Source organism: Mesoplodon bidens (genome assembly GCF_964165515.1).
Source record: "Mesoplodon bidens genome assembly, chromosome: 19".
Classification (NCBI taxonomy): domain Eukaryota; kingdom Metazoa; phylum Chordata; class Mammalia; order Artiodactyla; family Ziphiidae; genus Mesoplodon; species Mesoplodon bidens.
Genome location: NC_138179.1, coordinates 43,491,593 through 43,516,989, shown reverse-complemented (window position 1 = coordinate 43,516,989; position 25,397 = coordinate 43,491,593). Strand labels below are relative to the sequence as shown.

Below are 25,397 nucleotides of genomic sequence, written 5' to 3'. Positions count from 1 at the left end.
TTTTATTTTATTTTTGGCTGCGTTGGGTCTTCGTTGCTGCGTGTGGGCTTTCTTTAGCTGCTGTGAGCGGGGACCACTCTTCGTTGCGGTGCGCGGGCTTCTCATTGCAGTAGCTTCTCATTGCGGAGCACAGGTTCTAGGTGCACAGCCTTCAGTAATTGTGGCTCATGGGTTCTAGAGTGCAGGCTCAGTAGTTGTGGCTCGTGGGTTCTGGAGTGCAGCCTCAGTAGTTGTGGCGCGCGACCTTAGTTGCTCCGCGGCATGTGGGATCTTCCCGGACCAGGGCTCAAACCCGTGTCCCCTGCATTGGCAGGCGGATTCTTAACCACCGCGCCACCAGGGAAGCCCTGAAATGATTCTTTTTATTTATTTATTTATTTTTGCTGTGTTGGGTCTTCGTTTCTGTGCGAGGGCTTTCTCTAGTTGTGGCAATTGGGGGCCACTCTTTTTTTGTGTGTGTGTGGTACGTGGGCCTCTCACTGTTGTGGCCTCTCCCGTTGCGGAGCACAGGCTCCGGACGTGCAGGCTCAGCGGCTATGGCTCACGGGCCCAGCCGCTCCGCGGCATATGGGATCCTCCTGGACCGGGGCACGAACCCGTGTCCCCTGCATCGGCAGGCGGACTCTCAACCACTGTGCCACCAGGGAAGCCCGGGGGGGCCACTCTTCATCGCGGTGCGTGGGCCTCTCACTATCGCGGCCTCTCTTGTTGCGGAGCACAGGCTCCAGACGCGCAGGCTCAGTAGTTGTGGCTCACGGGCCTAGTTGCTCCACGGCACGTGGGATCTTCCCAGACCAGGGCTCGAACCCGTGTCCCCTGCATTAGCAGGCAGATTCTCAACCACTGTGCCACCAGGGAAGCCCCGAAATGATTCTTTTTAAACGTGTTTTTTCCCCAGATAGTTTTTTAGTTTCTGCCACGTTTGCCTAACAGGTAGAAAGTGGTTTTGTTAATGGAGAGAGTTTCCTTATAGGCTCCATTTTGGCCCAGTTCGGCGGGCCATCCTCATGCACCTCTCCCCAAGGACCCGCGGTGACTGTACAGGTGAGCTGTTGGACCTGCTGGAGGATGAGATGGCTTGTGGGATGCAGGCATGTGTGGGAGGCAAGAGGGTCCAGCTTTGTGGGCTATACCTCTTTCTCACCTTCCTTTTGATAGGAATTTTCACTTCTGCAGCAAGAAGTTGACAGAATTGCAAATCAACCTCCCTCAGGCATTTTCCTTAAGCATCCCTCATCCTCCCCTTCCCCCTTGGCCTACAGCAAGGGGTTGGTTGGGCTTGGGCAGGATGGCTGTCCCCAGGCCTCAAACGGTGGGTTCGTGCTGCCACCTGGTGGTGATGGCCAGGCTTATGCAGGATGTCGCTCTTCTGCACCCAGTTAGGTGTAAATTGCATTTTGATGTATTTTTGTTACGAATACACATGAAAAATGACAGGTTTCTATACTACTTAGCTGCTAATGATTGAACAGGAAAAAATATAACTGCTTAGGCTCTGCCATTCGACTGGGAAATGTGATTACAATCCAGGGAAAACTGCCCAGTTGTCGTGCTGATTGGCGGTGTGGCCATGTGGAAACACCGCTCAATTATCTGTGCCATGCTTACAGGCCAGAATCCAATTGTGGACGTGGCCGAGGACAGCCGAGATAAGCCGAAGCTGCCAAATGAGAAAGATGAGATGGAGCAGGCCCAGATTAAGGGCCCCGTGAATGTGCCCCCAAGGGAAGACGCCAAGGAGAAGCAGGAGGAGGCACAGCTGGATCGCCCTGGTCAAGGTGCTGTGATGGCCCGGGGTGGGGGTTGGGGGGTGGTGTCCACGGGGGAAGGACCTCAGCTGGACATCAGCCACGTGGTTGGTCGGGAACGAGCTCAGTTCACAGACTTGGAGAGGGAAGGCCACCCTGGGAGGGAAGGCCAGGCCACCCCCCCCACCCCACCCCCGCCCACTCCCCAACCTCGGCCGTCTTCTTCTAGGAGTCGCGGCTCCTCTGGGCGAGGCCCACCGCCATGAGCCCCCAGTCCCTCACGACAGAGTGCTGGTGGACGAAGGTCAAGACCCAGAAGGACTGGAGAAGGAGCATCCGTCCAAACGTGTGGATGAAAGGGCCCTGGGGGGCAAGGGTCAGATGGTGCCACCACTGCTGGATTCAGAACGAGAGAGACCCAGACAGGACCAGGCTTTGGAGGCAGCGGGTGGTCTTCCTAAAGATCCCCAGAAGGTTCCAGAAGAAAATGGTCAGCCAGCCGTTGAGCCCCTGAAGGAGGACCTGGGGCTGGGCGACAGGGGTGTGCATCCAAGGCCCCAGGCAGTGCTTCCTGAGGGGCAGGACGTCCTGATGGCAGGTGCAGGGGCCAGAGCAGACGGTGCCCTGCTGCCCGGCCATGCCGTGGGGGCCGTGGGCAAGCTGGTGGAGAAGAACGAGCACGGTGGGTGTGGGCTCTTTCCATGTGGGGCCTGGGAGAGGCTGCGGAGGGGGCAGGAGAAGCTGACCATCCTCACTTCTGTCCCACTGCCTTTCTTTTCTCGCAAGATTGGCATGTGCGTGTAGCAGCCCTTCTGCAGCTGTCGGGGGCTTGGCAGCTATTCTGATCAATCTGTCACACACTTGTTTGCCAGACCCGTAAACGTCAGGTGCTGAGCTAGTCCTGTGTGTCTGGGCACACACGGGGTGCCCGGGCACACACACAGGGGTGCGGCGCAGGCCTGACCGGGTGGGTGGTGCATTGTTAAGTGCCGTTGAGGACGGTCCCTGCGTGTTAATTGGCAAAGGTAGTTAACACTGGCTCCCTGCCGCCAGCCTATGACATGTTAAATATTTTTTATTACCTCCCTGGTACTCATCAGGTTGAGTATACACTGCCACAGGGGAGGGAGGGGCGACATAGAGGGTGATTTTAGGAAACATCTGCCTCCTTGTCTTGTCCCTTCTCTACGTTCTTCTGAGTTTCCTGCCAGCCTCCTGAGTTTTTGCCGTGTGTGCAGGTGGGAAGGCTCCCTTCCCGGAGGAGAAGCCAGGCCCGGGGGCAGTGCCGCAGGCAGAGCCTCGAGAGCAGAGGACCTTGGAGGGACAGGGCGGGGACCACGCCGGGGACCACGCGGGCAGCAAGCTGGAGGGTAAGGCCTTCACTTTCTCTCTGCATCCTCCGGGGGCCTGGAGACACCTGCCCCTTCCAGAAGCGGAGTGATGTAGGGGAGGAGCCACAGGTGCCCGTGGTCTTGGGGGCCTTTCCAGGGCCTCAGCCTCTGCACTTGCCAGTTTCCTGCTGAGGAAAGGTCTTAAATAGCTCCCCTGCTCACTAACAACCTTTTCTGCTCCTTTCTCACCTTCCTAGGAACGTTTTCTGTCTCCTTTTCTCCCCCTTAAAAAAAAAAAACTCTGTCACGTGACTTTCTGTCACCATTTGGATCTCATTTCAAAATAGATATGTTAATATTTCCAACAAGTCGGCCCGGTGTGGGGGCATTAGTGAGGGTGGGAGGGCTGGTGACTCACTGCTGTCTTAGCTCCCCCCCAACCCTGTGGCAGCGGCTCCCACCCCTTCGTCTTAGCTGGGGCAGGGGTGGGGGAGGGGGGGACATTTGTGTCCACCTGCAGTGAAGACCCAGCCCCTGTCCCAAAGCGAAAGCTCGTCTTATCTTTTCTCTCCGGTGAACAAAACTTGCTCTGCATCCTTCTCCATACCTTCATGCCCATTTTGGGGTGCTCCCAGCTCTTGGCTTTTGACTACCCTCCTCGTGGGCCCACCTGGTTGGGCACTGCCCCTGCACTAGAGGTGGTGGCGGCCATCCCACTGAATGATCACCCATCCTGGTTTCTTTGGTCCCCGCCCAATCTGAGTCACCATATTTTGTAGCAGTGTCCACAGAACGGCCCCTGGGTGTTTCATTCTGTGCTCTGGGTGTCTTGATCTGTGCGTGGGGATGGCGGTACAGCAGACTTGGGTGGGTTCATGGGATGCTCGTGCCTTGCTGCCCCATGAGCTGCTTCCCAGCGGATCCTGCAGCCTCGGGATAGCTGGCCCAGAATACTGCGCAGGGATGCCAGCTGAGCCTCTGCACACCAAGGCTAGGAAGGCAGAGCCAAGGGTCCTGGGGTTTCCTGCAGCTCAGAAGCTGTGGGAATTCCGCATGTTATTTTGTCTTTGGTTTCAGTCTGTTTACTGTCCCGGTCCTTATAATCTGCTACCTAAGCCTGTTTGATTCTTTGACTTTTTCTTTTCTGAAAAGAACTTTCATGGTTTCCTATTCTGCCTTTCTCCAAACGCTTCTCAATGGGATGCACAGCTGAAATCAGAAAGATGGTGGCAGGTAGGAGTCGGGAGGAGCATCACAGTGAATGCGTCTGTGGGGGGTTTAAAGACACGGGAGCAGATGGTGTGGGCCCCGCATCCAGTAGCGCCTCGCATGGGGCACATGAGGCAGAGACCGGGAGCCACACACGGTCTGCCCCCCACCCCAGCTCAGCCACAGCCCCTCAAGTGGGGTCCCCCTGATGCCCCAGCCCACTTCCTTCTTGTACAGACACCCTGGTCCCTCTTAGCCCTGCTGGGGCTCCACTGTCACCGGAGGACAGCCAGGTGCAGCCTGTGAGCGCCTGGGCTCCCCCAGAGACGGGGCGGGGCCTGTGTGTGACTTCGGCCATGTGCATGGCCTGGTATTAATGTGCTCTGCACGTATGTTAATATCCGTGCAGCTCTCATCCCATCCACGAGCCTGGTCCCCGTGGTCCTAGTGGGCCGGGCAGGAACCCAGAGCCACATGTGGGGCTCTGGCTGGGGCCTTAGTTTGTCACCTCCACTCTGCTTTCACGTCTGTCCCATGTTGCTTCTGGCTCGACGTGGCGCACTTCCCCCCTCCTCCAGCCTCAGTCCAGGGCTGCTCCTCCGAGGAGCCAGTGAGGCAGGGGTCCTGCTCCTTAGGAACCCTCCCTGGGGACAGGCGGTATTGGCAGCACGTGGGACCATTAGGTGGTCATGAGCCATGGGCACCCAGGGTAACAGCATGGCCATGGCCAAGGGAGCTGGTCTAGAACCCTGTGGGATGGCACTGTGCACATCCCTTGTCTAAAGGGGGTGTGCGGAGCCACGAGCTAATCCACGGAACATGGGCTTTCTCAGGCAGGCGTCTTGGCCACCTTAGGGTGTCTGGATGTGTGCCTGGTGGGGAGCAGGGGGCTGGAGCGCCTGGGCTGGCCGAGGGGCCTGTCCTCCCTGTGGTCGGCCTCAGCATGTTCTTCATGGGCCTGTCCGCCTGCACGTCCTGGCACTGGCCTCTGCAGGGGAGAAGCCATGGCAGTCCGACAGAAGGCCAAGCCCACTCTATCCTGGCGGGTCACAGGTTGCTGTTGGGGAGGACAAGCCAGCACATCTGCGTGTGCCCGGCACTCGGGGCCCTTGCTGGGGTGTCAGCTCTCACCACTCACAAAATGTACTTCTTTCTTTGGATTTGAGCTCTTACATCTGACAACCTGTACAGTTACATCATCTTTCAAAGCTTCCTGTTTAAAGACATACGTGTTGTAAAAGTTATTTAAACCCAGATTGCTGGCTGTAAAGAACTGACCCAGCGCTGAGGTGTTTGTAGTGCAGTGTGAGCTCTCCGCACCCAAGGTGTCCAGCCTCGGGGCCTCCTCTTGGTCCACAGTCTGTGGGGGGGCCCTCCTACCCACACCTGCTGCAGCCGGCCTGCCCCTAGCTCACCTGGCGCTCCTCCCGTGCCAGCTGCAGCCAGCTTCCTGGGGGAGGTGGGGCCAGCGGGAGCACTGTCACAGTCCCCATCTCGCTGAAGTTCCAGCTCTTGTCTCTGCTGAAGAGGAAGATGGTTCTGTTTGTTTTTAAAATTCTCACCTTGGAGGAAATTTTCTTAAAGCACCGATGTTCTTTTTTAGAGTAGTTCATAGTTCACGTCACCCAGCCCAGATCACCATCATTGTGGTTATGGCGCGTGACCGCTCTCTTGGCTCTCATAACCCCTGAGCACTGTGGGAGTGAAGCAGTAGGAAGGGTGTCTGGTCGCTGGAGAGAGGCGATGGCTGTGCCCCAGGGTGGTCTGGGCGCCAGCTCAGCCGGGTGGAGAGGAACGCCCGGGGGTGGTGTCCTGGGGAGGGGCCCACAGGCCACCTTGGCATTGCTGCATGCATCATGTCACCCTCGGCCCAGCAGAGCGCCTTTGCAGCCTTCAGGCTCTGACTGCGTGTGTTTTCCGAACTCCAGAAGCTGGCCGGGCGGAGATGCTGGACCATGCCGTTCTGTTGCAAGTGATTAAGGAACAGCAGGTGCAGCAGAAGCGCCTCCTGGACCAGCAGGAGAAGCTGCTTGCAGTGATCGAAGAGCAGCATAAGGAGATCCACCAGCAGAGGCAGGACGGCCAGGACGGCGAGGACGGCAAGTCCGGGGGAGGCGGCAGGGGGAGGGGGCCGGGCCTGAAGGGCAGGGGACAGTTGCTGCATCTGCTCGGGGAAGAGGGGTTGTCACTTAGTGCACGAACTCCAGAGTCTCTGGGGGTCCCTGCGCGGTTGGGTCTGTGGCTCCATGCCTAGAGTCCTGCTGGGCAAATTTAAGCCGTGGTTCGTATTCCTTGATTGCTGGCAAGCTGGGTTCCTTTAGTCCCTGCATTGGTAGCTTCTGCTCATTTCTGTGGCTAAACCTGTGACTGACTTCATTTGCAGCGGACGTGCAGCCTGAGCTGGGGGTGGCCGGGCCCAGAGGTAAGGAGCAGGAGGCCCCCGCCGTGGGGGTGGCAGAGCGTCCTCCACAGCAGCCTTTGGGAGCTGTGCCTGGTGCTCCTGGGCATCCCCCCGCTCCTCCCCAGGGGCACAGCCAGCGCTCTGTGGAGAAGCCCGAGGGGGCCTTGGGTAGAGCCCCGGCTGCGCCTCCTGGCGGCGCTGACCTGCAGCCCCGGGCAGCCCAGGCTGAGCCGAGGGAAGGCCGGCGGGGTGCTGTGCCCGAGGCCGTGGACGCTGGCGTGCAGGAGCGGGTCCCTGTGCTGGACCCCGCCAGGGGACCCGGGAGCCCCGAGCAGCACGGCGCTGGAGACGTCCCCCAGCAGAGTCGGAATGTTTTTGGTGGAGGCTCCCACGAAAGGAAGAAGTCTGGAAAGGAGGAGGCAGCCACTGGCACAGATGTTCAGGAGGCAGATGTGCTGGGGGCGGGGGCAGCAGTTGGGGCCCCTCAGGTAAAGTCCCAGCAAGCAAGCCAAGACCGGGCACCCGGAGGCCTGTCCAGCAGGTCGGGGGGAGCAGCCCCTCGGGCCCAAGCCATGTTACATCAGCCGGAACAATGGGCTGTCCCTGACGGAGGGCAGGGCGGGCAGCAGGGCGGTCATGAGGAGGCGAGGAAGGAGCACGTGCCCGCTCCCAGGGAGGACGCCGCCATCCAAGAGCCCGAGCAGAGGCCGGACCCTGAGCTCGGGCCCAAACCAGCCATGCTGGGGGATCAGAAGCCAGACAACGCCAAACCCAACCGGGACCTGAAAGTCCAGGCCGGCTCTGACCTTCGGAGGAGACGGCGGGATGTGGCTCCTCGTGCAGAGGCGGGGCCAGCCCCAAAGGACGGGGTCATCATCAGCTTCAACCCCCTGCCTGACGTGCAGGTCAATGACCTCCGCAGCGCCCTGGAGACCCAACTGCACCAGGCCGCGGGGGGCGCCCTGCGAGTGGTCCCAGGCCGACACATCAAACAGCTGCCCGGGGCCCTGGAGGAGCCCTGAGCCCCATTAAGGCCACGGTGCTCCCTGTCAGCCGGTGAACCTGGACCACGGTGGGTGCAAAGTCCTGGAAGTCAGGCCCAGGGTGGAGTCTTACAGCTCTCCAGCTGCACCCTGCTTCCAAACCAGCTTTGCTGTCCCTCTCTCCTCTTACACTTCCTGGTGATTCAGCTCCCTGAGGCCACTGGGAGAAAAGGTGGCCTCAAGGAGAAGTAGCCGCTCGCTGAGACCCAGAAAACGTGACCCGCCACCGGCCACACGGCTATTGTTACCCTGAACTTTCTTTATTGACGTTCTCTGTGAGTGTCACACAAAACCTGAGGAAGTGCTTCTGCCTTCACCCTTCTTCACAGCAAATGCTGCTTCAAGTCTCAGAGGCTGGGTGGGCCTGTGAGTCCAACTGCTTCTGCCCTAGAGCTCTGCTCTGCATACTCTGGTCTCCCAATCGAATGGTTGTGAGATTTAAAAAGTAAAACACACCACTGACGTCTGGCTAGTGTGGTTGGTGTGGAGGTGAATCACCCAGAGGACCCCGTACCACAGACATAAGCCATGACCGTCAAACCCCACAGCGACACGTGCTCAGAGCCTCAGCTGGGTGCCAGACCCGCAGGTGTTGGGGGTGGGAGTACACAGCCGGCAGAGGCTGCTTCTCACTTCTTCTGGGGCAGATTCTCCCGAGTTTGCACCCCTGGCATCTGTTCATCTGTTGGGAGGGTTGTGGTGTTTCGTGCTGTACTTAGTTCTCAAGGGGCAGAAAGGCCGATGGTCACCCCTGACCCCTGAGGCTGGTCAGTAGGTGACCCGGCAAGTATGCCAGGCTGGCCCGCCGCGAGCCCGGGGCCTTCACCTGCTTTGTGCTCCCCTCTGGGGGTAGGGGCAGTTCCAGACCCTGCCCCGAGGGGTCCATGGGTGGACCTCTCGCTGACCACTGGCCAGGGGTGCCCAGGGCATGTGGCAGCTCCAGCCTCGGCCTCAGGTCACTCTCTTCCCCTGCGCCTTCTGAAATGGTTTTTATTGTTTAATTTCTGTGTCATCTTGAAGACTAGAAATGAGTAATAAAAGGAGTGGAATCTTCTGGAGGCCAAGCTGATTCCCCATGAACCCCGGGCACTGCTCACATAGAGGGAAGCTCTGTGAAAGGGGGCCGAGTCTCAGTGCTTCCCACCCTCCATTCTTAACTAAAAGCAATTCCAAACAAACTGTGCTCAGTGGAAGTTTCCCTCCGGTTGGAACTCCATTTGTTAAGGTCTTGTAAGTGGGACTCTGTTTCCAGTCCTCTTTACCTGAATGTCTTACGCTGACCCAGTGTTCGTGTCCTCTGGAGGTCACACCACCCTCCTGCTTTTTCTGTCAAGATGACTTCTTCCTTAGAGCAGGGCGGCCCGAGCCCAGGGTGAGAGCAGCAGTGCAGGGCCTCTGCTGCCGCCTGCCATCCCCACACACCCTGACACTCAGGGTCCCCTGTCCAGTTAACGCTTGTTCTCTCCTCCTGGCTTTCAGCTCCACTTCCCTCTCCAGTCGGCAGCCCCTTGGGAAAGGAACCCGAATCTTCCCCAGAATCTGGGCAGACCTCTGGGTGGGGTCACCATTACCAGTAATGCAAGGAGCTAGGAAGGGCCCCGGACAGTGCTTTGCTTTCTGATCACAGACCACTCCTCCATCTGGGTCCCACGGCTGGCAGGTATGGCCAGGGGTCCCAGCCAGCGCAGCACACTGGGCCACCAGTGGGCGACCTTCTGTGCTGGCAGCTACACGTGGCAGACACGGGGCCACGCGGGCCTGGGTGACTGGGACAGCACCCTGTCCACGCTCCTGTTCGAGAGCAGGGCCACTGAGCCCAGACCGGGGTAGGAATGAGCCAAGGCCGAGGCTGTGTACTGCCTCCACTGATGCAGCTGAGCTCTCGGCCCAAGGTCAAGACCGGTGGAGAGTACAGAGCCGCATGGGGTGACTTCTTCATGGTGACGCAGCTGAAGCAGCAGCAGAGACCATCTTTCCTGCATCCTGACACAACTTGGTTGAACTCCCTTCAATAAATACAGCCTTGAAGACAGGTTGAGTTTGGGGAGGGGAGCCGGGGAGGCCTGCGAGGTGACTTCAGTGTGTGGTGAGAGGCCTGGCCCTGTCAGTGGACCACGTCCGCAGCCCTAGGCTTGAGACATGAGGTGGCGGCTTCATCTGCCTCCATGAACTGGAGTCTGAGGGATGGCAGGAGAGAGCACTCGGCGGCACAGTTCTGGAAGGGGCCAGAACACCCGTGCCCAGCAGAGATGCCGGAAGCTCTAGCCAGCAGGCTGTCAAAGGTCACGAATGATCAGGAAGAGGCAGCCATCCTCAGGCCGGAAGCACTTGCTGGGCATAGACGCCAGGTCCAGGTGGACGCCAAAGCGGGGAGGCCCACTCCTCCCCCCGGCCTTCAGCCTATCTGTGGGTCCGTCACCCCCGGCAGGGATGGGGGTCGTGTCATCGGTGTCTGGTCCTGAATTCCAGTGTTAACTGTGAAATGTGACTCTGCCCAGCAGGACAGTTTCTAACAGCCCTGAAGCCCTTGAATGGCGTGTGGCTCCCCTCCGAGGCTGCCCTGGGAACTGCATTTCACTGGGATGATGTCTCAAGAGATGAGGGGTTTCACCACCTGGGGGAAAGTCGGGCCGATTCTGGAGGAGCGTTTACAAGAGGAAACAGCTCCAGGACTCAGGGCGAGGGTGCCCTGGCACGAGGCTCTGGGACGCCAGGGCCTGGATGGAGCCAAAGGACAGTGTGACCTCCACACCCCGGGGAAGGGGCTCTGGGAGCACAGTCCCCACGTGCCCAGCAGGCGGTGCTCAGGACCTTGGAATCTTCAGGCCGTGGCACCAGGGTCCTGCCAGGTCTCCCTGGACTGCGCATGTGCATGTTGGGAGGGGTGCTGCTGCGGCCTAACCTTAATCTCAGGATGACAGGTGGAACCAGAGCCAGCAGGAGCCTGGCAGGGATGGGCTTGGGCTTGGACTCCAGAGGCTGCAGAAGGGTGGGTAGGAGACCCCATGGGGAGGGTCTCACTACTGGGTTCCTAAACTGGACCCTCCCTCGACTCATGCCTTAGTCTGGAAGAGCAACCCCCGCCTTTTTTCCTCTCCAAGTCTGAAAAAACCATCAGTATCAGATTCCTACAGCGGGGACCTTTCCCTCATGGTGTCGCTCTTCTCTCTTTGGTCCGTGCTGTAAATTGGTAGTTACTTCTAGAGGCCTTGATAGACTCAGACGACACGCCTTTGGTGAGAATTCTTTAAAAAATGAGACTCGAGAGGCAGGGTGTTCTATGGCCCACGCGCCCACCCTGCAGATCTTGCAGCATCTGATCTGGTCTTTATTGTGGGTTCACTTCATCTTATTCTCCCCCGAATCCTTAAGTGAGCAAGGTTGGAAAACCCATTCCCCTCTGCCCGCACTCGCCTAACGTGTTTCCGGTCCTTTTAGCCTCAAGAGCTTTTGAGGTTTTAGACAGTTGCCCCTTGGGGCCATCAGCACCGCACACCCGGGGACGTGGAGTGGAGCTCGCAGTCCTTCCTAATGGCCTCCTGTCAGGGTCTTCTTGGCCTGGAAGAGAAAGTTCTTTGTCTCAATGAGTTGTTTTCAAGTTAGACGTGGCTCTAAAGTAAGAAAACTACCACACCAAATGTCATCTTCTGGCAAATAACTTACAAAGAGCCTGGCCATGGATGTGCAGCAGGGGGCCCCTGGGGCTGGGTCTCTGCTCCCGCCTCCACAGGCCATGGAGCTCAACCTGCTCTGTGGCCTCAAAGCCATGCCCACCTGTGCCAGGCACTGTGCAGGGCCACCAACGAGTTACGTTTAGTTTTCCCCCTTGTAGAGGAAACTCTGAGGTCAGAGATGCTGAAACACTCGCCCAGGGACGGGGCTCCCAGGGACGGAGCCGGAAGTGGCGCCCAGAGCCCTCTGCCTCCTCATTCAGCCCCGTGGAGCCTCAGGGTCCAGGCAGAGTGGGCAAAAGTGGGTTCACCGGCTTGTGTTCTTAGGTGAGAAACCCCCAGGTTCCCTGTGCTGAGCTGCCAGTGCCCAGGGCCTGCAGTTAGGTCACCCTCAGCGGAACATGGCACGAGAGGCAGCGACATGCTCCCGGGGGCAGGACGACGTGACAGAGGCAAAGGAGCGTAAGGAATCACAGATGACCAGATACCTGTAATGGGTGGTTCCTGACTAACCACGGGCGGTAGAGCAAAGCCTAGCGTGGCCAGAAGCGTGTGATCTTTATCGCACACGTGAATCCTTCCAACCAGCGACCACAGAATGAAGGTTTGTCCCCTCCCCAAGGGAACACTCTAAGTAAAGCAGGGAAGCTGCCAAGAGGTAGGAAGCAAGTCCAAGGGACACATGCAGCTTGGGTGAAGGGCACATGTCGGGATCGGAGGTTGGTGACAAGGGCTGAGGCCACACGTCCCAGCCACAGTGATGGCAAGGAAGGTGCAAGGAGTTCTCTGAGCCCTCCAGGAAATGAGGGATAGCCCACGCATTCTCAGCCATCCTGGAACATCAGGAAACTGCCTTGGATTCCCTGGATTCTGCCAGGCTGACCCAACTGCCCCCTCTTGGGTCCAGTTCTCGAGATCAGCAGCTCTGGCGAACAGAGCTGACCAAAGGCATCGTGGCCCACCCCAGACCCATTGGGTCAGGGGCACCCAAGGCCGTGACACCTTGGGCACCAGCTCAAAACCCTGTGTTAAAGCCTCATTATAGGCGGTCTCCGCACCCTCCTCCTGAGATACTGGAACTCCCATCTCGGTTCCCCAGAGAGCTCCTCTCCCTCGGTCAGGTGTGGGTCTCTTCCAACCCTACTGCCTCCCCATCCCTTATAATAAATGCATCAACACAACACCATAACTCTTCACTTGTGCACAGTGTCTATTTTCATTGGCATAGCATTTGATCAGATGAGAATCAGAAAACGCCACAGCTCAAACAGAAACCACCTGTTACGGAAGGGTTAGAGGCAGAACTGAGTCCAGAGCCAAGAGAAGGAACACGCTGTTGTCACCACAGCCCGCTTCTGCGCCAGTGAGAACCAACCAGCGCGGCTCGGTGGGGGACTTCTCAGCCTCTGTAACCTTGGCCATGACAACAAACCTAAGATACACTCGTCTTTTCTCCTTTCACCCTCTGTGAAATGGGGTAGTCGAAAGGAAGGGGGGGTCGGGGGTGCCCGGTTGTAACTGCCCACGCACAGCACACACGTGGCGTCCTAAACACCGGAGAAACTAAGACAGCAGGGGCCGGGACCCCCCACCAGCAACAGTCCCGCAAAGGGTTACTAGGCACTGGTGGGTACACGTTGAGAGTGGTGTTCCCCCAACCTGACGGGCACGGGCACGCGCGCTCCGTGGCGGCGGGGGTCGCGCCGGCTGATGGAGGGTGTGCCGCGTCTGAAGCACTTGCTGGCGCCCAGCACCGCACCCAGAAGGAAAGGAAGCCGGAGGTCCCGCGCGGGCACGTGGGTCCCAGCCTCCCAGGGTCCGCTCCCCGGGCGGGGCCGGCGCCCACCTACCGCGGCAACGAAGCAGCTCCGTAAAGCCTCGAACTCCTGCGCGCACAGATCCTTCCTCAAGCGGCCGCCCGGGGCCATGGACGCCTGCACGCACCTGCCGTAGGCCGCGGCCTGGGGGCGGGACGGGGACGGGCGAGGGTCGCGGCGGCCCCCACGGCCGCCGGTCACCCGGGCAGACCCCGCCGCCGCTGCTCCCCAGTCACCACCACCCCGCCAGCCCGCACCCCGCCCCGCACGGCCCTTCCTGCCCCGCCTAACGGCTCCGCACCTCGGCCCCACAGGCCGCCAGGCGATCGGGGAAGGCGCGGAGGCGGCTTCGCACGCGACCCCACACCGCTCCGTTTCCCGACATGAGCAGCTCTTCCTGGCACCCGTGGGCGCCGCCATCTTAGGTCCAGCCTCTTCCGGCGCCCAACAGCTTGATAGGTCGGCGCTTCCGCCCACAACCTTTCTTGCGCTTTGTCATTGGTCAGGCTTCGGCCCTCCCCTCCGCCTCTCTTCCGGAACCGCTCCTGGTGCTCCAGAGCCTTGCAACTGGCTCGCGATTTTGTCTGTCTTTGTCCTTGGACTTTGGATTGGTTCACGTGCAAATTGTTTCCCGAAGTCAGCCGCAGGGCCCGCCTCACGCGAGTGATTGGCCAGCGGGGTCAGACCCGCGCAGTTATTGGAAGGGGCTCGGGCCTGGCGGGAGCTGGGCGGGGCCGGAAGGTGACCGGTACCATGGCGGCCACGGTACCGTTGCGGGACCGCCTGAGCTTCCTGCACCGGGTGAGTGCGGGGGGCCCCGGCCCCGCCGCGCGCCGCCTCCTGGCCTCGCCCCCGGCCCGAGCCGGCCGCCTCCCTGGCTCCGCTCGACCCTCGCGGCGTCCCCGCGCGCCGGGCTCTCCGGCTGCTCCTGAGCTCGGCGTCCCCTCCGTCGTCCCCCGGCCCCTCCCACTTGTTCTCTCACCTCTTTTCCACCCCCTTCCGTCCCCTCCTACACCCCAGACCCCTCCTCCTCTCTCCTCCTACTCTTCGGCCCCTCCCAAAGGTGGGGGTCCCCACAGCACGTACGTCGAGGGAGCAGGTCAAGACACCCGTGTGTCAGGTCCACTGGGGACAGTGAGACCCCCTTGAACAAAATCCAAGTTGGAGAAGAGAGCTGTGGGACCCCAATTTTTGTTTTCTTACCCAACTTAAAGTATCAGTAGCCTTACAGAAAAGGAAACATAGTGACCCCAAATTGTGTCCAAGATAAACACAACCAGACACTGGTCCGGGAGACAGGGGAAAACCTTTTATTAAGTGGCTCAGGCAGTGGGGGAAGCCCTGAGCTCCACTCCAAATTGTGCAGAGAGGACTGAGAGTTTTCAGGACAGAAGGAGGGAAGGGTGGAGCTCAAGTGAAAAATTATAGGCAGTTGGGCAGTGTCCACGGGATACCGGCTGCTGTGCTGATAGCTGGTGGTTACAGAAGCTAGGATCCCATCATCCCGTAGCGACTGGGAGACAGGCCCTGTCGTTCCTGGTGGTTACATTTAGAGGAGTGGCCTTCAGGTCCTTGAGAAAGATACTCCCGAGTTGTAGGAGGTCCGTGTTCACAATTGTAGGTCCTTCTTAGAAAATGCTCCTGAAATGACCCAGAACCAGTCCAATGTCCAAGGTCAAGAAAGGGAGGTTGGGGTCTGTCACCAGGTATAGGCCAGAATGAACAGTAAATTCTCCTGGCACCTCGAGCTTCCTCAGGCAGGCGGTGGGGATGGGGGTGGGGGGTTGCCCGGTTCACCCTCGTGCTGCCAGAAGCCCAGTCAGTTCTCTTTGAGCATAGATTTCGCTACGTGCCAAGCATTCTGAGGTTCTGCAGACCTTGCCAGCTCCCCTCTGGGTCTTGGTGGACAAATAGCTAAGCAGTGTGTACACACAGCCTCGTGCGACATTCAGGCAAACCGTATCTGTGGCCAGCACCTCCCGGAGTGCACCTGAAGTCTGTCTACGCTGAGGCTCGTGCCCCCCAGGTGTTCAGTGGTGTGGAATGGGTGTTTCTGGTTTTTATCCCTATAAGCTATACGTCTTTGTGCTGAGTCAGTTCTTAATGTAAAGGCGTTTCTGCTAACAGGTAAATGTGAGACACACAACTAAGTTGGTTGTTCTTGCTTTGGGTTGTTTCCGTGGAGTCCCTTCATAGAAGTGGAGCTGTGGGTCGGTCAGGCTGAATGTTTATGTCACTTTGCTGATTTGTGTTCTGGAAAAATGCAATCTTCCCAGTGCCCTGCGTGGGAAGTGGGAAGGGGGCTGACCCCAAGGGCTTTTTTTTTTTTTTTTTTGCCAGTCAGTAAGTAGGTAAACTAAAGGTGCTTTTAAGTTGTGCGGCTGTAAGCATAGGGGTCTGGGGGCCATGCCGAATCCTGACCCAGAGGGCCCGTCACCGTGAAGACCACCACCCATTTCCTCTTCCCAGGCGTTCATCCTGACCTCCACAGGGGAGTCTCCTGCAGGCTTCCTGTGGCCAGTAGCACCATAGCTGCCCTCTCTGGGTCCCCTCACCTTGTGGCATGCCAACAACAAGATGTGTGGAGACTGGTACCCCCAGGAGCCCCGAGAGCGAGGGCTCCTGTGGCCCCTCTCAGGAATCGGTGGCCGGGGGCCCCCTGTGTGCGTGGCCACTCACTGTGGGCGGGGCTCTCCCTCCCTTTCAGCTCCCGATTCTCCTGAAGGGAACGTCGGATGACGACGTCCCGTGTCCAGGCTACCTGTTTGAGGAGATCGCCAGTATCCTTCCTTGTGGACACGTGGGGGCCCTGGAGCAGGGTTCCTGGGCTTCTACCCTGAGCGGGCCACGGCTCCTTTACCATAGTAGCCAGGTGTGAGCGGGCTCTGAAAGCCGCACTACTGATGACTTGAGGCTCAGGAAACCCTAGAAGCCCGATGCTCCTGAAACCAGGGCCTGGGGTGGGCGCCTGTTGGGGGGACACACCGAGGAGCGTGATGGCAGGAAGGTCTGCCTTCTCTCCCAGGCCAGCGGCCTTGTGTGGCCCAGGGTCAGCTCGCCCCTTCCCTAACCGAGCGCCTCCCAGAGATCTCCCACGAGTCCCTGGGCAGCAGCCAGTGCCTCCTGGAGTACCTGCTGAGCCGTCTGCAGAGCGGCTCTGGCCGCGTGAAGCTCAAGGTGAGTCTGTGAGCGGCTCCACAGACCTTCTTGGGGGTCAGTTTAGGGCCCAGTCCCGCCCCCGGTGGTGAGGCTGGAGGGGAGGGGTGAGCCGGGGGCGCGGTGGCTGTGTCGGGAGGGGTGCCGTTCTTTGGGCCCAGCTCTGCCCCACATGCCTGCTTCCCCAGGTACTGAAGATCTTGCTGCACCTGTGCGGTCACGGCTCCTCGTCCTTCCTGCTCATGCTTAAGCGCAACCCCGCCTTCATCCAGGAAGCCGCAGGTACAGCGCCGCCACAGCCCAACGGAGGTGCAGGGAGGAGGGTGGCCAGGGCAGGTCTTGGCCAGATCCCTTAACCCGGGCCCCCGCTTCCCCACCCCTTACTCAAGCTCCCCACCCTGTGCCCCGTCCACCCTGTCCTCTGCTGCCAGCACCTCTGTGCCGGACCCTTCCCTCCTCCCCGCGGGGCCGGGCCAGCTCAGCGGGGGGCTCCTCCAAGCCCTCCCTGCGCTTAGCCCCCCGCTCCTCCCCTGTGTTCACCGCACTGTGCAGAATGACTGGTGTCTGTCCGTGAGCCCTGCCAGGCCCTTGCGGCCTGGACCTTTCCTGTCCTTGTGCCCTGCGCACGGTGGGCGCTCGGCAAGCGTCTGCACTGCCGTCCCTGCCACGGGCTCTCTCTTCTCCCCAGGGCTGCTCCTCAGGGCCCTAGTAAGCCTTCCTCTCTTGGAAGGGCTGTGGGAGGACGGGACTGGTGAGGCCGTCGGGAGAGGTGGGGCTCTGGCCTGTCGTGATCCAGGGGACAGGTGGGTCTGGGGTGGAGCCCCATCCCTCACCCGCCCCCAGGCCGGAGGTGTCCGTGCGGTCTCTCATCTCGTTAACAAGGACTTGTGGGGGAGTGGCCTGAGATCTTCTCCTCGGGTGGGGCGAACTGAACAGGAAGGCCTTGGAGTTCAGGCAAGAACCCACCCCGCCAAGCTGTCCCTGAGAGGGCAATGCCATGGAGGGGACTGAGTCCCTTGGCCACTGCTTGCTTGCAGGAGACCCTGAGCAGTTAGCGAGTGAGTCCCACCCGCCAGGTGCTGGGACTTATCCCACCCACACCCTAAATCCACTGTCCCCCCTTTACTGCAGGCAGGACTGAGGCCAGGGTGGGGCTGGGCTGCCCATGGGCCCTGGGCCACTATGCCAGTGCCTTGGAGACGGGGAATGGTCTTGAGTCAGGCACAGACCATGACTCAGCAGATGCCCAGAGGCGTCCAGGGGGCTGGGGGTGCACTTGTCATAGCTTAGCTCCCCAGAGCTTGTGCACTGAAGCAGCACGGCTGGTTCATACTCACCAGCCAGCTGGTCAGAATGGGCCTGTCCCGCTGGGCAGCTCATGTGACCATGGCTGGTGCCAGATGTCACCTCTATCCTGGTCTCCAAAGAGGGCAGATGAAGCAGAACAGGGACAGCAGACCGTGGTTTTCTGTTGGCACCAAAATCTCTTGAGCTCTGAGCACTGCCCCCAGAGGACGGGTGCCCAGATAGGCCTGCACAGTCTGGGAGAAGAGATGGTACTGGGAGCAGGAAGGTACACAGAGAGGACGGCCCTACTTTGGGGGCCAGGCGGGGGTCCCCTGCGATTTGAGGCTTGGGCCCCACAGGGAGGGTGGGAGCTGTGGCACGACGGCAGGGAGGTGCCCGCCCTACCTGGTTGCAGGGCCGTGGTCTGCACACCCCAGGGTTGGCCTGCCAGGGTGGAGACAGCACCAGATGGGTGAAAAGTGAGATGTGTTTGGACAGAGGAAACAGAGAGGCCCCGCTCTTCCTCTCAGCTCTGAAAGGATGAGGTGGAGCCAGGCCTAAGGGTATCCTCCAGCTAGTGCAAGGGCCCTGCAGCAGGGAGAGCCCGGGAGTGGTTTAATGAGATTTAAGCTCATTTGATTCACCACATCTGAAGTTTTATGAGCAGGAGACTTTTCAGGCGTGATAAGGAACTTGAGTTTTATCATCTTTGAGCCCCTGGAAACTCTAAGTGTTTTGAATTGGACAAGAGCCTCCTCTGGTTGCCTCTGGGTGGAGGAGGGTTGAGGGGAGGCAGTTAGGCCGTGGGTGCAGGAGCTCAGGCGAGGGGCGGCAGTGGGGTCAGGGAGTGATGCAGCCCATGATGTTCTGGAGGTTGGATTGCAGCCTCGCCGCTGTGGATGTGGGCGAGGGGGAGCCGAGGGGTTGTGAGGGCATAGCCACCTCAGGCCTGGGGACGGTGGTGCATCTGTGCTTTAGGAAGCCCCCAGGGACTTGGGGGGTGGTGCTGAGCAGGGGCTTCATGGGGGGCTGGGCGGGGCCGAGGTTCACCACCTGTGTCGGGGGTGGGCTTTGAGGCTGGGCCCCTCGGGGTGGTTGGCATAGCCCAGCTCAGTTCTGCCCCCCTCTGCCTCCGTCCCGCAGTTTTCACGGGACCCCCGGATCCTCTCCACGGGAACAGCTTGTACCAGAAGGTGCGGGCAGCCGCCCAGGTGAGCCCAGGACCCAGGTCTCTCCCTGCTTTTCCCACCCGGGACTCTGGTTCCACTCCTGCTGTGGGACAGGAGCCCCTGTGTGTGGCCCTCAGAGGAGAAGGGGACAGGGGCGCGGAGCAGAGGGGTGGGCGGGAGGACAGTGGCGGGTGGCAGTGCTGAGTGTACTCTGCCTCTGCCTAGGACTTGGGGGCTGCCTTGTTCTCGGACGCCTCGTCACCTCTACCTCCCTCCCAGCCACCCAGGGCCCTGCCTCCAGCAGGTATGCATGTACGTCCAGCCCCATCACCAGGTTCCACTCTGCGGGGGCTCACGGCCTCTCCTCCCCTGAGTATCCGGGGCTGAGGGTGGGGGTCCCCGCTGCTGCTGACGTGGGCCTCCCCACAGGCATGGGCTCCCGGTCCAGGCCCCAGAGCTCCCTACAGGGCTTCGGCTACAGCAAGGAACGGGGCCACACAGGTGAGTGCTGTGGGGATGAGGGGCTGGGCGAGGGGTGGGCGGGGCCCGTGTGCCTCCGACTGACTTCCCTCCCACCCTGGGGCGGCAGGGCAGGTGCAGCCGCTCTGTTTAACCGACAGGTGAGAAGCCAGGCTGAGGGTCAGCCTTGCACTCGGGCCCCCAGCGCTGGCTCCTTCAAGGAGCCAAGGGCAGAGGGTGGTGGTCCCGGCTGTGACAGAGGTGATTTAGAGCAGGCCCGGTGCCGGCCCTGCTTGCTGGGAGAGCCTGAGGCCCCAGCAGGGCCACATGAGCCTCTCATGGGCTCTGGGGCCGTGTCAAGCTGTTGTGCTGACTGTCTGGTCACGGCTTCCAGTTCCCTGGCACTTCTAATTCCTAAAGTGGGTCTGCCTCAGAGGCCCCGCCTGTTCCTAATTTGGGGGTGACCGCTGGATCACCCTCCATGGGGCACTCATGTGGGAAGGCCCTCCAGCCCTGGACATGAGCACTCCTTAAGCAGTCACGGAGATTGTGGTTCTCAGGACAAGCACCTTGGGTGGCCCCCTGCTCCGAGGCGGGGACCCAGGGAGCCCAGCGGCACAGCTTTGCTGTAAGCTGCCGAGCATCCAGGTTCCATGGGGCCAGGATGCACTGAAGTGAATTCACCACAGAAGCTTCCGGAAGGGCCCTGTCCCTCTGCACGGCCTCTGCTCTGTGACAGCAGCTTGTGTCCTGCTCCCAAGTCCTGGGTGGGGAGCAGGCAGGGGTACCTCATCCTGGGAAAACGGGGCAGGACTGAGAGGGGTTGTGCCGTCTCCTCTCTGTCTCTGGTGCAGGCTCTGCGGGCGAAGCCTTCCTGTCCACCATCCAGAAGGCCGCAGAGGTGGTGGCCAGCGCCATGCGCCCTGGGCCTGAGAGCCCCAGCTCCCAGAGGTCCCTTCTGCGAGGTGACGCCTACCAGCCGGCTGTGACACCTTCAGCCAGCCTCGGCCCTCCAACCCCCGGGAACCCTCTCCCCACAGCCGGCCCAGGTGCCCGAGGTATCCAGCGAGACTCCTCCCCTGGAGGGGTCTGGCTTCCCCCTCCCAGGGCCCTGGGCTTCCTGTCACCTGTTCGGGCCAGGCCGGAGCTGATGGGGGAGGAGGAAGAAAGCAGCCCACCCATGGTGGGAGGGGGTATGAGCCACACCCTGCCGGTCCCACGACATTTCTCAGAGCCAGCACACTCCACTGGCCGCGTGGGAACCCCCGCAGAGCCAGCCGCCCACGCGACTCGAGTTCCCTGGGGCCTCTGCGGTGGCTGCCTTGTCCCCGCACTGTCTGACGTCTCTGTCAGTCTGCTCTGGGTGGGAGCTTGGGTGGAAAGGCCCCACGAGAAGGCGGGGTCTGCCCAGGATCCCAGCTGCTCAGACACAGAAGCAGGACTTGAGCTGGGACGGGAGCCCAGCCCCAGCTCTTGTGCGTTCACCCCGTGCGTTCAAGCGGCTGTGCAGCCCATCAGGGCCCAGGGACAACAGGGAAGCCCCCCACAGGGGCCAGGCTCCGTGGCACGTGTGTTCTGGTGGTGAGCTGTAAGATGAGGAGGGGCAGCTGTCTGTGATCTCCGCCTTTCCCAGAAGCTGTTGTCACGTTTGTCCGGCTCGAAGGAAGAATGTCAGGGCTCACTGGGATTTGAGAGCTGCCGTGCTGGGCACTGCCCCACTGCCCCAGCGCGCTGCCCTGCGCGTCCTGCCTCCCGCCTGGCCTCTGGTGCCTGGCGCTGCTTCCTGCATTTTCCAGGCCGGGCGTGTCCCACGCGGGACTCCCCACCCTGGCCCCGAGTCAGAATGTGCCCCATTCTGTCCCGTCTCCTCTCGCCTGGTGTTTCCTGGAGCTGGAGCCCAGGCGGCCGCCCTGTCCACATCTCAGGACCCAGCCCCCAGGCCCTTCCCTGGGTCTCCCCGCCCAGGGCTCCCGGAAGATGGACATGGGGCCAGTCTGAGGCCCGCAAGGGTCTTACCCTTGGTCACTGTTTCTTCCAGCCATGAGACACCAGCCTGGGCAGGCCGGAGGCGGCTGGGATGAGCTGGACAGCAGCCCAAACTCTCAGGATTCTTCCCAGGAAAATGACGACCTGGGCAAGGCCTCGGACTCAGGTAGCCCGTCGGGCAGTGACAGCCCCTCAGGGGCCAGCCGGGCACCCAGCGACCTGGCAGAAAGGTGAGCCAGCACCCCAGGGCACCCCTCCCTGCCCTGCTCCAGGGTCCTACCCCGATGGGGGAGACTTGACCCGGAAAGGCTTCACCCCTCCTGGCATGGGTGGAGCCCACCCTCTTTCCTGACCTGCGTGCCCCCGACAGGGTCGAGGCCGTGACCCTGAGTGACTGCCAGCAGGAGCTGAGCCTGGTCCGGGCCGTGACACGGGGGCCACATTGCTTCCTGAGCCGAGAGGAGGTGCAGCACTTCGTCAAAGAGTGAGCCCCTGACCCACTGCAGGCTCCCCAGCCCTGCGCCCCCCCGGCCCTCGCCCTGGCTCTGCACACCGCCCCCCTCTTGCTCTGCTGGCCCAGCCCCATTGCCCGGTGCCCGCTTCATGCAGGTGTGGACTCCTCAACTGTGAGGCCGTGCTGGAGCTGCTCATCCGCCACCTGGGCGCAACCAGCGAGCGCGTGCAGATGGTGAGGAGGGGAGCCGGGGTGGCGGTGGGTGAGGGCGGAGTGAGCACGGGATGCTGGTGGACCGCCCAGCTCGGCTGAGGGCCGAGAGGAGGGAGGGAGCTGGTCAGACAGCCCTCCCTGGGGGTGGACCCTGCTGACGTCAAGCCCGCCCCGCAGAGAGCTCTGGGTGCCATCGCCTCCCTCGGGTGCACCGACCTGCTCTCCCAGGAGCGAGTCCTGCTCCTTGCCCGGCCTCGGCTGCAGGAGCTCAGTGTGGGCAGCCCCGGACCCGTGACCAACAAGGCCACCAAGGTGGGCAGCCCCTGGGACCCAGAGAAGCGGGCGCAGGACGCCTCGGCGGCCCCACACCGTCTCCCCCACCCTCCACTGCCTTCCCTAGACCCGCCCCTCCTGCCCTTGCTGGACAGGAGGGACAGGTCATGCCCTTAGGACAGCGGTCGGGGGCCTGGCCTCTCCCCGTTCCTGGGACCCCCATGCTCCCCCGCCCTTCTGCCCAGCAGCTCTGCCCTTCGGGCGACTCGCTGTCCCTCATGTCTTATCTCCTGTGGGAAGCCTCCTCGACTGCTTGGATGCATCTATCCCTCTGTTCTGCACTCTGGGTCACAGCTCGTGGGTCTGAGCTCTGTTCCCAGATCCCCAGCTCCAGGAGGACAGAAATGGTTCCGTTCGTCTGAGTCCTCTTTCCACTGATGAATGTGGGGAGGCCACCCGGAATCTTCGCTGGGGGCCCCTCGGCAGCAGCCAGGCCCCAGCACCTCCGCCCGCTGTTGGCATCCTTCGGCTTCTGGTTTCCTCTGTGGTGGCTGAAGATTCAGATCCTTAGTTACCTGTCCCTAAACTGCCCTTCTTCAAAGCACTAGTGAAACTGCCACACATGAAACACATTGTGGGCATGTCACGGTGGTGTTTCTAAAACCTGGGAAGGACCCAGGAGTCCAGCAGGCGGGAGCGATCGGGGGTTTAGACATGTCTGTTCTCTCCGCGTGTGTGTCAGGTTCTCATGTGGCACCTGACCGGGGGCGGGGGCTTTTCCTGCTCTGGCAGGTCACATGGCAGCTTGATGCCGGGAAAGTGTCCATTTGTGTGACAGCGGGTGGGGAGCAGCAGCGCTGCAGTTGGGGGAATGACACGAGAACAGTTGTGAGCGGCTAGCGGCCCTGCCCCCTGCTCTGGGCAGCGGCATTGAGGAGGGAACCGGGAGGGCCATATCCTCTGAGATTCCTGGAGGAGCATAGGAGCCCTCACTGATGCCCCTCTTCTTCCCTCGTTCAGATCCTGAGACACTTTGAAGCCTCCTGCCGACAGTGGCCCCCTGCCCGGAGGCCCCCAGCCGAGCCTGGCCCCGCAGTCGCCCGTGTGGGCCCATCAGACCTGCTGAGCGACACCCTGCCTTTCACCGGGGGCCAGGCCTTCCTGCAGCCTCTGAGTTCAGCTCTGTTCTCGCCCAAGGGCACTGCTCCCCCATCGGGGCTGCAGCCCGGCCCTGTGCCCCCGACTTCCCTGGACGGCTGCCCGCTTCCAGCCCATGTGGATGCCAGGGAGGCCAAGACCAGACTGGCAGGTTCCAGAGAGCAGGGGGCTGGATCTGAGCGGGGCCTGTTCGGCACAGACACTGCAAAGGGAGGGCCAGAGCTTGACCCAGGCCCCGGAGATAGCTGTGACTCCTTGTTTGCTGGCATGGAACTGGTGGCCTGTCCCCGCCTGGTGGGGGCCGGGACTGCTGCAGAAGAGTCCCTCCCAGCCTGCCAGGCTCCCTGGACATCGTCACAGAGGGTGGCAGCAAAAGAGCCTTCTGGCTCTGAGCCATCAGCTTTCGCATTCTTAAACTCATGATCTTGTCAGCCTGGGCCACTTGCAGAGTCTCTGTGTCCCCCAGCCCCTCGCTCCTAGGACCCTGTGACTTTGTGCTGTCCCCGTGTGCCCACAGCCTCTGTGTCCCACCAAAGAGTGGCTCCCCTCAGGTGTCTGCAGTCATCCTCGCCCTCCTCTGGCCTCCTCCCCTCACCCACTGAGGCCTTGGTGCGGGCAGCCACCCAGCCAGGCAAGCTCAGAGTGGACAGCCCACCCAGTGACGAGAACAGCCACCAGTAAAGCACAGATAATATTTCAGGAGTCCACGAACCATCCAGAGCCAGGCCGGCACTGCTGGAAGAGGTCATCCTTGCCCATGGGGGCTACTCCCCAACCTTGTCCCTGAGGTGGGTTCCCCATTTTTCTGCTGGGGAGCAGGACCCCCCCACACAGCCCACCCGTGGGTGTGATGGCCGAGGAGCAGCCCCCCAAGCAGCCCGCAGGACACACACGGAGGGCGGGACGGGCACAGAATGAGGAGCTGAGTGCTCGCTGAGACTGGCAGCCGGCGGGCCCTGAGCTTCCGGGTCCCCCACCTCACAGCCATCTGGTCTGGCTGGATGAGCACACCGCCCGCTTTTCCCAGTTGCCGAAGGGATCCTAAGGGAGGACAGTGGGGTGGGTGGTATGGCGTGGCCTGCCTGGAGGGCATGGGAAGGAAGGCCTGCTAACCGAGCTCAGAGACCAGACGCCCCTCGGAACTGTCCTCAGTCCCCAGGGTCCTCACGGGCACACAGAGAGGGGCACCGGAGGGAGACAGAGAGGCCCATCTGCAGGCTGAGCCCAGGCCCAGCCCCCAGCCAAGCTTCTGCTGTTTCCAGACGACAGGCCTGAGAGGAGGACCGCAGGGCCGCCTCAGTCATTCCCCCCTGCCCCCGCTGTCTCCTTGGCCAGAGACTGGCCATTTGGACTTGAATTCCTATAGCAGCAGGTAGGCACAGGGCCTTACAAGTGCTGACCTCGGGGTCCCCTGGGGAAACCCCTGCCTGCCCTGCCCTCAGAAACAAGGATTTTTGGGTGGATTTGGAATCACCGCTTGGGTCTTTGAGCTCAGATCCCTCTCTCAGCGGGGGTAGGGGGGGTGTCCTAAGCAGCGTCACACCTTCTCTTCCAGCAGGATAGGGCCCTTTCCAGCATCGGGTCCCTGTGTGACCCATGTCAGCTCCCCCCTGCCATGACCACTGCCTGCAGACTGTACAGCCACCTCAGAGCAATGGCTGTGGTCCCTCTTGGAAGAACTGGGGTCACACCTCCTACATAAACACTGCTGTTCACACAAAGCTGCACTGTTTGCTTTTTTCTTTTATTTTCTATCTGTGTGTGTGTGTGTGTGTGTGAAGATGGCCCTAAGGGGCACACAGAGAGACTTCTAAAAGCAGGGACAGGTATTTCTTCCTTAAATGCTTGGAAAGACTCCCCAATGGAACTATCTTGTCCTGTAATTTTCTAAATTGCAGGGTTTTTAACTATGAAGTTCAATTTCTTTTTTTTTTTTTTTTTTTTTTTTGCGGTACACGGGCCTCTTACTGTTGTGGCCTCTCCCACCGCGGAGCACAGGCTCCAGACGCGCAGGCCCAGTGG

The 25,397-nt window shown here is 60.8% G+C and overlaps 3 protein-coding genes across 16 annotated transcripts in view; 2 read left to right on the top strand and 1 right to left on the bottom strand.

Moving 5' to 3' along the window:
* The window catches only part of SLC38A10 (solute carrier family 38 member 10), a 43,156-nt gene extending 34,370 nt beyond the window's left edge, over positions 1-8,786 (top strand). For 4 of the 7 annotated variants that reach the window (XM_081219105.1, XM_081219103.1, XM_081219102.1 and 1 more), the window contains exons 12-17: positions 1,611-1,778; positions 1,978-2,430; positions 2,987-3,118; positions 4,289-4,312; positions 6,217-6,387; positions 6,672-8,786. In XM_081219105.1, coding sequence (XP_081075231.1) covers positions 1,611-1,778; positions 1,978-2,430; positions 2,987-3,118; positions 4,289-4,312; positions 6,217-6,387; positions 6,672-7,711 — 1,988 coding nt within the window. In that variant the 3' untranslated portion in view covers positions 7,712-8,786. The remainder of the gene's footprint in view (positions 1-1,610; positions 1,779-1,977; positions 2,431-2,986; positions 3,119-4,288; positions 4,313-6,216; positions 6,388-6,671) is intronic. The other 3 variants (XM_081219108.1, XM_081219104.1, XM_081219106.1) reach the window with 2 other exon arrangements.
* Positions 8,787-11,039: 2,253 nt separating this feature from the next.
* On the bottom strand, positions 11,040-13,678 carry NDUFAF8 (NADH:ubiquinone oxidoreductase complex assembly factor 8). Its single transcript, XM_081219113.1, has 3 exons — positions 13,522-13,678; positions 13,254-13,364; positions 11,040-11,290 (listed from the first exon to the last, which is right to left on the bottom strand). Exons 1-3 carry the CDS (start codon positions 13,603-13,605, stop codon positions 11,261-11,263), a joined length of 225 nt encoding a protein of 74 aa, XP_081075239.1. The 5' UTR covers positions 13,606-13,678; the 3' UTR covers positions 11,040-11,260.
* A 31-nt stretch (positions 13,679-13,709) lies between these two features.
* Positions 13,710-25,096, top strand: TEPSIN (TEPSIN adaptor related protein complex 4 accessory protein). Of its 8 annotated transcripts, none has more exons than XR_014013983.1 (14): positions 13,918-14,021; positions 15,928-16,000; positions 16,306-16,397; positions 16,565-16,658; positions 18,807-18,874; positions 19,058-19,136; positions 19,262-19,333; positions 20,146-20,349; positions 21,330-21,507; positions 21,648-21,761; positions 21,887-21,965; positions 22,122-22,256; positions 23,238-24,163; positions 24,638-25,096. XR_014013983.1 is itself a non-coding variant. In XM_081219112.1 (13 exons), the coding sequence occupies exons 1-13, from the start codon at positions 13,974-13,976 to the stop codon at positions 23,796-23,798; spliced, it is 1,797 nt and encodes a 598-aa protein (XP_081075238.1). In that variant the 5' UTR covers positions 13,710-13,973; the 3' UTR covers positions 23,799-25,096. The 8 variants fall into 8 exon arrangements, 4 of the variants coding, with proteins under 4 accessions (XP_081075238.1, XP_081075236.1, XP_081075235.1 ...); XR_014013984.1 differs by having other exon boundaries at positions 24,528-25,096; XR_014013985.1 differs by having other exon boundaries at positions 23,238-24,747; positions 24,934-25,096.
* The last annotated feature ends 301 nt before the right edge of the window (positions 25,097-25,397 follow it).

Bases quoted from the DNA above. Each gene is read 5' to 3' on its own strand.
- NDUFAF8 (XM_081219113.1), bottom strand. From the start codon at position 13,605: ATGTCGGGAAACGGAGCGGTGTGGGGTCGCGTGCGAAGCCGCCTCCGC. The intron at 13,365-13,521 runs GTGCGGAGCCGT...TCCCGCCCCCAG, and splicing joins TGGCGGCCTGTGGGGCCGAG to GCCGCGGCCTACGGCAGGTG. The intron at 11,291-13,253 runs GTAGGTGGGCGC...TTTCTCTTCCAG, and splicing joins GGAGCTGCTTCGTTGCCGCG to GCCAAGAAGACCCTGACAGG.
- TEPSIN (XM_081219112.1), top strand. From the start codon at position 13,974: ATGGCGGCCACGGTACCGTTGCGGGACCGCCTGAGCTTCCTGCACCGG. The intron at 16,659-18,806 runs GTACAGCGCCGC...TCCGTCCCGCAG, and splicing joins CTTCATCCAGGAAGCCGCAG to TTTTCACGGGACCCCCGGAT. The intron at 21,508-21,647 runs GTGAGCCAGCAC...TGCCCCCGACAG, and splicing joins CCCAGCGACCTGGCAGAAAG to GGTCGAGGCCGTGACCCTGA.